The sequence below is a fragment of the Otolemur garnettii genome, unplaced genomic scaffold, assembly GCF_000181295.1.
Source record: "Otolemur garnettii isolate 467f Iridium unplaced genomic scaffold, OtoGar3 scaffold00009, whole genome shotgun sequence".
In the NCBI taxonomy this organism is placed as follows: Eukaryota; Metazoa; Chordata; class Mammalia; order Primates; family Galagidae; genus Otolemur; species Otolemur garnettii.
The window spans coordinates 32,340,844-32,353,194 of NW_003852404.1; the positions used below are offsets into that span (position 1 = coordinate 32,340,844).

General features: G+C 35.9%; 1 protein-coding gene across 3 annotated transcripts in view; it reads left to right on the top strand.

Annotated features, from left to right (window-relative positions):
* Positions 1–12,351, top strand: part of EPHA3 (EPH receptor A3) — a 335,385-nt gene that overhangs the window by 291,763 nt on the left and 31,271 nt on the right. For all 3 annotated transcript variants that reach the window (XM_003783935.1, XM_012801561.1, XM_012801560.1), the window contains exon 13: positions 1,195–1,404. In XM_003783935.1, coding sequence (XP_003783983.1) covers positions 1,195–1,404 — 210 coding nt within the window. The remainder of the gene's footprint in view (positions 1–1,194; positions 1,405–12,351) is intronic.

Below are 12,351 nucleotides of genomic sequence, written 5' to 3' on the forward strand. Positions count from 1 at the left end.
TCACAGGGCATAAGAAAAGACAAAGCCCTGGCCTCAGTGTGGTTTTACTAATATATAAATTGGGATAGATGGATGGTAAGATAGATAGATAAAATATGTAGTGTTACTCATAAGCATGGAGTAACATTTTAAATTTTCTAAGAATTAGAAAGAATTTATTTTAATATTCACTAGCCCAATAAAATTTTTAGTAGTAATAATTATATTTTCACAAACAATTCAAAATAAATCAGGTGATTTAAATCATTATGATATATTCTCTTTTAATTGTTTGTATAGAAAGAATGATATATGAAATTTTATATTAATAAATTATCTATACATTATAAACTATTTGTTCCTGTTTTAATCCAAGTATATGGGAAGATTTTCTAAATGTTGGACCGTATGACTTCATTTCCTTCTACTTTTTATTTCTTGACTTACTCCTCAGGGTTGGGTAGAAGCACAAATAATACTTTTGACAACTAGAACTTACTTATGAGGGTCATTAAAAATTTAACATCCTCCTTATTTGAAATAATTTAATCATATCTGAAAGCCAAGAAGGAAGATTCAATCCAACCCCCCAAAAAAGAAAAAAAAATCCAGGCTCCACACGGTGGCTCACACCTGTAATCCCAGCACCCCAACCTAAGCAAGAATGAGACTCTTCTATCCTAAAAATAGAAAAACTGTCTGGCATATGGCACATGCCTGTAGGCTCAGCTACCAGGGAGGTTGGGGCAAGACTATTTCTCAGGCCTCAGGAGTTTGAGGTTGCTAGGAGCTATGATGCCACCACGACACTCTACCTAGGGTGACAGAGTAAGACCTTTTTATTTCTAGACAAATGTCTAGGAAAAAAAAAAAAAAAGCCAGAAGGTTGATTTCATTTGTTGTTGTTTACTTTCATGTTTCGGAGGAAGAGTTTCTTTGTCACACAAAACAAACACCAGGAAAATCCTAATGTTGAGCTTCAAGACCAAGAACATTAGAAGACTTCTTACAAAGTATTGAGTTACTTTGAGTACTGACTGACTTTGTTTTATCCTTGCATCCGTTTATCCACATTTCTTAGTTTTAAAAGCTTAAAACTAAAATATGTGTAGTCCCCCTTATAAGAAAATTCAGTATGTAAGATTTTAATAAAAATAATATATATCTTTCGGAGATAATAACACATTTTGACTGAACCCTTGAAATGCTCTGCAGAAACACGATGCCCAGTTCACGGTGATCCAGCTGGTGGGGATGCTTCGCGGGATTGCATCCGGCATGAAGTACCTGTCAGATATGGGCTACGTGCACCGAGACCTGGCTGCCCGGAACATCTTGATCAACAGTAACTTGGTGTGTAAGGTTTCCGATTTTGGGCTCTCACGTGTTCTAGAGGATGATCCAGAAGCTGCTTATACAACAAGGGTAAGGAACTCTGGTTTCTTCCTCTTTTATCTTTGTTTTTCATCTGGTATCATATTGACTAGTAAATAAATAGAAATCATGGTGCAAAATTCTTTGTCAATTATATTTTCCACAAAAAAACTATGTCTCTCAAAATTAAAATATCATTACTTATTCTGAGAACATAGGAGGTCATTCTTTAACATGTAAGGATTTGAATTGTAAAGCTCCAACACTGTTTTAATACTGCCATCCACCCCCCCACCCCCCCCAAAACAGCAAATTTCTTCAATGCCTAACATGTTGGAATTTATGTATTTACTCATCCCTTCATCATGGTTGAGTAAGGAGATTGGATCAACTCTCCAGACCCCCATCCTACTAAATATAATTTTAAAACATTTTAAAATTAGAATACCAACTCACATCATAAAAATTCAAAACAAAATAATAAAAGGAGGAAAGTAATTGTGCCACCCACAGAAAACATTGGTAATTTTGTGAGCCAATTACTGCAGATTTTTCTTCCTTTTTATAGTGCAAACATATGCATGACATATTATTAAAATACAATTTGTCACAATACCATTGTATACCATTTTTCTCCTTAGCAATATGTGGGTGACTATGAAAGTTTTGAGACTGGTTGTGTTGTGGCCCATTAATACATTTTCGAGAAGCCCAGTCAACATCCTTCAAGATTCACCTGTGCAAGTTTCAACTGGCTTGGCTTACCAGGGTTGCTAGGAAGCATCTTGTTTCCATACATGCATGTGGATTTTACATTTCTTGATTTTTGTGTGTCTCAAAACTTTTATAATGACCCATGTACACCTCGTGAATATTTTCACTATCAGTAAGTAATCTTTAAAAAGAAAAAACGTGAGCATTTTTTGTATGTGATTGTCCAGTTATACAGTTATTGTCATCACAATTTGTTATCAATTTTCACTTCTAGTGCTAGTATATAATACAGTGTCTTTCTGCATCTTCTCTGTGGTTCTCAACCTATGGGTCATGACCCCTTTGGGGGTTGAACGACTCTTTCACAGGGGTCGCCTAAATACATCCTGCATATCAGATATTTACATTATGATTCATAACAGTATCAAAATTACAGTTATGCAGTAGCAATGAAAATAATTTTATGGTTGGGGGTCACCACAACATGAGGAACTGTATTAAAGTGTCACAGGATTAGGAAGGTTGAGAACTGCTGGCCTAGAGAATGGACAGTTTTCAGAGACAGCAGATGTCTGTTATGCTTTTGGTGTCTAATTCTGAAAGTTTATTCCTGATTATCTTTTTGAAAACACAAATCATTCTTTTTGGAAATCATCAATTTTGACAACTCCATTAGAAAGCAATTGTCACTTGGCAGCAATGTCACGTGCTCTGGGAAAGAGCCTAATAGGCCAGAATGTGTTTCATCCTCAGTTAAAGCCATAATGATAGGACCAGAGAAATCACCCCTGGGATGTTCTTAAATGCATTGATTTAGGAGTTGAGATGCTCTCAATGGCTTTATATACAACACATCCAGTTCATTTTTCCTATTTTAATGTATACTTTGTGGCAGATTCACTTTGTTCATGGATCTAAGTATTTTTTATGAATGTGTCTTGTATAAAATACGGTGTTCGTAGGAACATAGTTTATTAGGGTAAGAGATTTAGAAATAAAAAGATTTTATATCTTGTAGCTAGTTGAATTAAATTCGTAACAGTGACTACAATTATGCAGCTCTAAACAGTTGATGAAATTGGGGTACTTAATAGTGCTTTTTACTGTTCCTCTGATCTCCTGAAAAATCAGTCAGCCAGTGTATCTGAAACAAAGTGTCGGTGTTATGACTAAACTATCAGTTCAAGAGAAACACATGCAACAGATGATAATACATTGTTTTCACTGCTACTCTGCTTTCTGAAGACACCTTTTGTAAACCGTTATCCACATCATGTGCACAGTTCATAAAAAGCATCGTACTTTCTTACACTATTTGATGGTATAACAATCACATTGTGTAGGAAATACTTTTAGTTTAATGAAGTGTTTAATAAAACTATTTTATTTGAAATCGATTGAATTTAAGGTTATTCTAGTCAGGGTCTAATTTCCAGGCCATGTCTCATTATTAAATGAGCGCCTCCTGTTCCCAATACTAGACTTGATTTCCAGCTTAATCAAAAGGGCACTTTCTCCGGTAGGAACTCAAGAGAGCCATCTAAATCTAGTCATCCATTCTTTGGAGAATATATTGAGTTAACTTTGAGTTTTTGATTGTCACTGATTGTTAATTTGTCAGGATCTCAAGAGGACCACACTTTTCTACCTTAGCAAAAGAAAGCTGTTGCTGGGTCAAAATGGTTCTTTAGCATTTCTGAGATAAAACTGCAACAGGCCCTTTGCATTTGTGCTTCAGTGTCTGTAGATACTTAAAAACCACACTGAACAAATGGACTCACTCACTACCCATAAGTAGCTGTTTGGAATTCTTCAACGTTCATCCTTACATTTTCTTGGAGCTCCCTCAAAACGTCCACGGGGGTCCTGGCTTTCATCCGAGAAGCTGTAATTTGCATGTTCATTTCTAGAGTAATTTAGAAATTGTTGATTTAATCTTCCATAATAAGCCTCGTTTAGTACAGTAAGTTTGTAATTTGCTATAAAATATGAGGTATGGTAATAATGTAACAGGAGTTCTATTTTTTTTTTAAACAAAAGCCCCCAAACAACTAAGCCATTCTATGTTTCCATTCTGGATGTATGTTTTCACTGCAGAAACATCAATATTGAGCAAAATGATTTGGGAATTCTTCTTTTGGTATTATCTTTAAAGCCAGATTATGACTAGTATCATTATTCAAAATTTTTAAAGCATATAATATTTTGGGAAATAGATGTAACTGAGATAAAATTTCTGGTCTTAATATGTTTACAGTTTAATAAAAAAGAAAATGATTAATTTCTTATTTATGTAGTAAAATCTGTTGTATTTTTTTATCCCAAACAGTATTATACAGCTTAGACATCCACCTTTTTAATATGATTTAGTATGCCGTGATTATAGATGTTTCATAAATACAAGTTTACTGTTTAAAACAGAAACAATGTGCCAAGGCATTTAATTCAGATAAATAGATTCCAGTTAATCTGCTTTAAAAAGTCAGTCACATTTCCTTAATACCTTTGAACAAATTCTATTTGGTGTTTGGAGTTTCTACAATTTGGAAATTAACATTCAGCCCCGCCATGTATTAAGCCTTTCCCACTGCTCCTCTGAAAGCTATTGCCTTTAGGTGGATGGTAATTGCACTAAAAAATTACAAGAGGCATTTGATGCAATGTCAATGACTAAACATAGAACACTGCTTCCATCTTTGAAGTGTCTCTGTGAGTGACAGGCAGGATAAAAGTCTGTATAGAAATGGTACCGTCTAATTCTGTATTTAAAAATTCTTTAACTGGAGAGAGTACTTGCAGAGTTAAGAAAGCATTTCAAAACTTAAAACAATTGTTTTCAGACATTTTCCCACGTTGCTTTCTCTACTATGTCCTTAACAGAAAGCCGAATGGGAAAAGGTCAGCTAAGACAATGGTGTACATTTATTTTATGGGCGTTTTCTCTTTTCCATAACGATATTGTGTAGGGAATCATTTTTTTTTCAATGCTCGCTTCTAGTTATTTCTCCGTATTTCTCACTACTGTTACGCAGAAATTCCAAATGTGGATCCTTTCCCTTATACAGTATTATTATGCATCCTTCAACCTCTGCACAATTTCACTGTACACTCATGGGATACTGAGAATGTAAAAGGTGATAAAGTTTTAGTATTATTATGAAAATAGTTTCTATCTCCTGAGCCCCCTGAAATGCTCTTGGGATCTCTCATAGATGCTTGGAGGACACATTGAAAACCACTGTTACAGATACTTTATCAGGAAAAAGCACCTTAAAAACTAAATAAATATTTCAGTAGTTATTCAATGATATAAATCTAACTTATGACAGTTTTATGTGATAGAATATGTTTTAAAGAGCCTTGAAAGCCTAACTGCAGCTGCATACCTCAGGTTGCAAATCAGCTTGGAAGTTCCTGGCTTTCATATGGGCTGGCTATGATTAGAGCAGTGAGCTCCACAAATTTAAATCATCAAAGAATTTTTCATGTTGTAAAAACAAACAAAAAAAATGAATTCCCTTTCTGTGGCTTTCTGTCATGTGCAGTTCAGAGTCTGATGTTGACATGTTTCCTGTTTCTTGCCCAGATTTACTAATTTACTTTACTTCACTTGAACAAAATTGTGACACTGTTGCTAAGAACTGTTTGCCACGGAAATTTTTTTTTCCATCTTTCCCCTTATGAAATTTTATTGTAACTGGTCATTATTTGGTATATCTGCATCGGTGTGTCCATGCAGTGGGACATTTTTATATTCATCTTTTAAAAAGATGGAATTTCAAATTCCGAGACTAGTGCTTAAGTTGCCATTCTATACCAGATTATATGATAGCAAGTACAGACCTTTATCTAATTTACATGCTGAATATGGTCAATACGATAAATATTTCTTAGGCCTCCAAGCTCATTCTGGAGGCATGATTTAATTAGTTTAATTACTCTTAAACTGATTTGGACAATTTGAGAAAGCCAATTAATTTGTTCTTGGTTATATTCTCCATTATTATTATTCTTTCCTTTTTACTTCTGTTTTTAACTTGTATTTTTATGAACTGGCAATTGGATTTTGATACAGGATTAGAGCACTTTCTCTTTTACCAGAAAGAGCATCTTATTCACTTATCGCTTATTGGTTTTATGGATCTGTGACTCTGCCAAGTGGATGTCAGAAGTATTCTAGGACAGCTAGCTTTGTCTTATGTAATGTCATTTTAAGGATAAGGAAAGAAAGTGGCAAAGTAAGTAATTAAAACCTAAGAGGTTAAATACTTGTGTTTGGTTAACTCCATTCTAAAAAGACAAATAATAGAAAACATGACCTTTGATCTGCATGATTTTCAAGGTCTAGAAATACGCCTATCAAAAACTGGTATAATGAAAAAGAGAATTATATTATTTTGACAAGTAATGCATGTCATGTCATTTTCACCTGCATGGAAAGGAAATAATAAAGTAATCAGTGTCCTTCACTATGGCAATGGTGTTTTAAGTTTGAACCAAAATAATGTCAAATATGAAATTATTGTGTACTCTCTTATGACCAGTATTAATATGCCTGGATGAAGCTTCACAAAGTAAAACCACTTATTCACAAATTAGAAAATTCTAGGAAATTTACTAATTTTAATTATCAATGTTACATCCAAACTTAGTGAGAGGGCTGGTATATTCTAGCCACCCATTTCTAAGAGACGAAGTGTCTAGCAGAAACTATTTTCTCTAATGGCCATGACCCATCCATTCATTTATTCATTCAACAAATATCAGAGTGTCTAAAATATACCGGACACTGTTTTAGGCCCTGGAATCCAGAGGCAAATAAAACAAAGCCTTGACCTCATGAGCTTCTATTCTATTATAGGAATTGAAATAGTAAACCAGCTGAGTAAAGACAGCAAGGCAGAGAAGAAAGATGAGGGATGTGAGCAGTTCTTGGAGAGTGTCATGTTACAGAGGACGGTCAGAGAGTTTCTCTGGTAAAAAGATTATAAGAGCAGAGAATGAGTTTGCTGTGCAGGTGAAATTAAAGCAAATATTGAGGCTAAAGAAGACTTAATTTTTCTTTAAGAGTTTTTCAGTTGAATAACATAATTTTCATCATTGCTGTGATTTGCAGGAAGACATTTAAGTAGTCAGATTAATGGTTTGTCTCAAGCTAGACATCAGGCTGACCTCCTTTCTGTTGCTTTGGTTCAGTTTGTAGTATTGTCAATCCCTGGAAGCTCATTAAAAATCACTTTCGGATGTTTTCTCAATCTGTTTGTAAACATGTGATAACACGTTGCCTTATGCTTTCCCTGTGTGCCCTGAAGCCAATGGCCAGCTGCATACTCCTCTGACATTTGGGGGTACAGCCATCACAGAGCCCTAGGCCATTCTCACCACTTAATGTCTAGTTCAGCTATAATATGGCTCATTTCTTTCTTATCACCTTTCCAACCATAATTTTTAAGATTAAATCCCATTCTCACGATTTAATTTTTTCATTTGTTAACTTTGGAATCTCCATTTACTATGGAGCAGTTATTCACTGTACATAGACCTCCAAAAACTTATTGCCGTGACCTTTGATGGCTCGAAATCATCCTAAGTGTCTCAGTGGATAAGTCTGAGAGTTTCAACCTACCGTTTCACTATTTCTCTTTTTTTAAATTGCCAATATTAAGCAAATCAGTCTTACCAAGTTTTATCCTTTTTACTTACTAAAATGATCTAACATTATTTTTATTATTTCAGTTGCATATATACAATATTCCTGCTAGGGTCTTACTTATTTAGTTATAACATTGCTTCTTCAGAAAATCATGTTCAGGGTGGGAAAAATTCAGGTTTTCAAATGAATTTCTGGTTCTTGTTTGTTTATTTGTGTTTTTTTTGAAGTAGAGTCTCTGCTATAGCGTCATTGTAGCTCATAGCAACCTCAGTCTATCTCATAGGCTCAAGTGATGCTTTTGCTTCAGCTTCCCAAGTAGTTGTGACTATAGGCGTTAACCATAATTCCTGTCTAGTTTTTCTATTTTTAATAGAGAGTAGAGCAAGTCTTGCTCTTGCTTAGGTTGGTCTCAAACTCCTAAGCCCCAAGGATCTACCTGCCTCAGCTTCCCGAAATGCTAGGTTACAGGCATGAGCCACCATGCCTGGACAAACAAATTTCTGTAGTATTTTCAAAAATGAATTAGGCATTGAACACATCTAAATAAATGTAACATTTAAAATATCATTTAATTTTGCAAAGAGCTAGACTCATACTAGGACATATACTTATCCTTACTCCCTAAGTTTTGCATTATTTTTTGAGGATGGACACTACACTTTACATTATGTAGCTTTTTTATTATATTACAGTATTACATGAGTTTGAAAGTAACATAAACACAGTGCTTTTGTGTTTTGTTTCCTGGGTAGCCACAGAATAACTTAGAATGGGATGATTTTTCTGTATTTCAAGAAATTCTTCATCATTTCACACAACGTTGAAAAATCTCAAAAGTTCCAAGTTGTGGGCTTTTGCTCCCTAAAGGACCATCTGTCTCTGATCTCTTGTGGACATCAACATCTGCTGAGACTATTCTCTTAGTGGCTTTAGAGCCGAGCTACTGGGGATTAGAATAGATGCTTCCTTGGAAGTCCTCGTGGCTGGTACTTCACCTGGCTGATGAGAGTGAGTGAGTTTAGTCCAGTGGCTCCCAACCTTCCTAATGCCTCCTAATGCCGCAACCCTTTAATACAGTTCCTCATGTTGTGGTGACCCATAACCATAAAATTATTTTTATTGCTACTTCACAACTGTAATTTTGCTACTGTTATGAATTGTAATGTAAATACCTGATATGCAGGATGTATTTTCATTGTTACAAAGGAGTTGTGATCCACAGGAGAACCGTTGGTTTAGTCCTTCACAATAGACAGTTGCTAACTCTTTTTGCCAAATGATTTATCTCTATAGTTTCACTTTTAACCTGAGAAGCCAATATTTACCTTTAAGTTGAATCCTCACTTAAGGTTTACTCAGATAAACTCTCCGAAGTCCTTTGTTACTCCCAGTATGAACTGACAAAGCTCACGGGCAGGGAATGTGAACCATGAATCAGCAAAGCCTTCCCTAAATCAACAGGGAGACATTTGTATATGTAATTAGAGGGAAATTGGGGCAGATATGAGATATTATGCCTCAACGTCCAGAGAGTTCAGCAATTACTTTCCTTCTCTTTACATAGAAATCAAGACTTGAAGCTTCCTAACCTGTAATGAATGAGCTCACTTCAGTTAAGCTCTTGAAAAATACAGGCTTTTAGCCAAGTGTTTCATTTGAACTGTCTAAATTCATTAAGCTTAGAGAACTGAATTGCAGAATCTTTCAAGAACAGGTTTGCTGTGTGATTCCTACTCTAACTGTTGTTTCTGCACAAAGTGAACAGAGTTCAGACGCCTTCAAGTCGTCCGAGAATGGGATTTAGCAATTATGTAATACCTTTGTCCAGAGAATTCCACATGTCTCTACTTACAGCCCTTCATTCTGCTTAACTTTTCTGTAGAATTCCACAGAAATAAATATCTACCGGACGTGACACCCAGGTAGATGTTCAGTTTGGTCCCAAGTTAGTCTATCTTTAAGTGTCCAAATAACACTGAAAATGTCAGCGTTCTTGATATCCACGCGGGTTTAGGATAGAAATTTGGAAGATGAAAAAGCAGAGGTTCTTAAGTCAGCAAAAAAGGTAAACTGTTAGAGGTAGATGAAACTGAGCATAAAGCCAAGTGTATTCCCCATGGCCCTCAGTTTATGAATTAAAAGAGAGCTGAACAGAGAGATTAAAAAAATTGTCTTATATCTAGGACAGACATAAAGTTCATGTGCAATTTAAAGCAGTTTATCATAGTAGATTGCATACGAACTTTATGGACACCCTGTATAATTAAAGGATTGAAGCTGAGCCCAGAACAGAGACTCCTGATTCTTATTAAACTCCAGAATACAAATGGAGCAAGTGACCAAATCTCACTCTGCACCCCAATTACCAGGTTATGCACAGGTAAGACATCAGCACTGAGGGGAAGTGTCCTGAGGCTTGGCATTGCAAGCAGAGTAAGCAAACCTTAACTGCTGATTGTTAAGTTTGACTGGAGGTCCCTCTACAACTGAGGTCTAAGATACACTCTATACACTGTGATTCTGGGCTTTCTCTAAGCAACTGGAAACTGTTCTCAAATACATAAATATATTTCGGAAACTTACGTGTTTAGAGACCCACTGAAGTAAATGCTTCGTTTTACAATCTGTTTAAGTATGATACAAAAAAAAAACCCCACATCTTCATAAAAAAAACTTTATAGTCACTAGCTGTGCTTTTATAATATTTTTGAATGCCTAATAACATTTTACCAACCAAAATTTAAGTCAGCAAACCAATTTCAAAGTTTTAGCTCATCAATAAAGTTGCATTCGAACAATTTTGCTGTGGCACGAAAGGCATACACCAAACTGCGACAGCATTTTGTTTCCCAGATCCAAGTGTTTGCCCTCCCCATTGAAGAATGTGGTTGGTAGTTACCAGAAATGCCTCTAAATTTTAAAATGTTCTTCACATAAGTGAACTGGGAAAGTAACTTCTGAACCTGAAGAGCAAAACAGCAACAAACATATGTAATATGGGCCAGAATTTTTTGAGAAGGGAGGTGGAAGAAGCAGCAGAAATTTTGTGGTCACAATCAGGAACAGAAATATGCATGTTTCATAACGAATGACTTGCGGGAAAGTTAGTGAGTCAGACTCTTGTAGATTCAATTTATTTTAGTTTGATAGTCTGAGAACTACAGATGCTTAGCTTAAATGCAGTGAGCCTTGTTATAAAATGTGTCTCAATTAAAATTTATGGTTTCAGCTTTTTTTCTTCCCCATATTTCAGAAATAAATTGGGCCCTCAAGGACTTTTATCCAATGTCTCCGTATTCTAGTAACGTTTGTATTTTTATAGCTACAGACTGTGCTCACTCTTCGAGTAAGTACTCATATCTCACTAAAATGCTTGGACAATGATGTTTCCATCTAATAAAAAATGATGCTTGCTTTATAAAGTTAATTTAACTTACATTAGCAATAGGAAGTTATCTCATTTTCAAAAAAAAAAAAAAGGAAAGGACGATGAGAAGGAGAAAGAAAGGGGGAAAGAAAATAAAATATTAAAAAACCAGAAAATCCAGAAGTGGTATTATTATATTATAAAAGCTCAAGAATTAGAAGATTAGCTCTGGTGAACTTGAGCCTTGTTGATTAAAGCTATATCCTGGAACAGGTGTAAACATATTCCTTGAAAGCGTGAACATGGTGAAAAAAGTTGCTTCTACTTAGTTTATATAGAAACCCTGATAAATTGTGGACCTCATTTGTAATACTGCTATGAAGGCTTGTCGGACACCATTTAAAAGCACTAGTTCTCAGTTGGGGATGATCTAGTTCCCTCCCAGGGGATATTTGGTACTATCTGGGGGGATTTGGGCTACCACCACTAGGACTTGCCAATGTAACCTACATGACAAGAGTCCAGAGGCGCTGCTAGACATCCTATAATGCACAGGACAGCCCCCAGAGCACAGAGAGATTTGGAGTGAAAGGCCAACAGTGCTCCCCTAGAGAAACCTCGCTCTATAGCTACCCGTCTTGTGTAAAGAATAGGAGCGGGATCAGCTATCACTCTAGGTGCTTTCTAATTTCTCATATCCATACTGCAGTTGTAGAACACACAGTTATTTATGAAAAAAAAAAAAAAACGTGCTACCTGTTCAGCATTTTCCAGTGGGCCGCCTAGAATGTTGAATGATGAGCTATTACAAACAGAATGCAACAAACCATAAGTCTTTTATTTCTGTGAAAATTTTATTTTCATTGGGTTTTGTTTGAACATTTAAAATTGCAGATGGTGCCTCCTGGGGCTCAGTGGGTAGGGCACCGGCCCCATATACTGAGGGTGGTGGGTTCAAACCCGGCCTGGCCAAACCACAACAAAAAAATATCCGGGCATTGAGCTGAGCACCTGTAGTCCCAGCTACTCAGGAGACTGAGGCAAGAGAATTGCCTAAGCCCAGGAGCTGGAGGTTGCTGTGAGCTATGATGCCACAGCACTCTCCCAAGGGTGACAAAGTGAGACTCTGTCTCTAAAAAAAAAAAAACTATTAAAATTACTAATCCCCCTGTGCTGGCTCTAAATTTCACATTATTTTCATTTTACTAAGACACCATGAAGTAAAATAATACCTAAACCTACACTCTGAGCAGATAAATAGGTC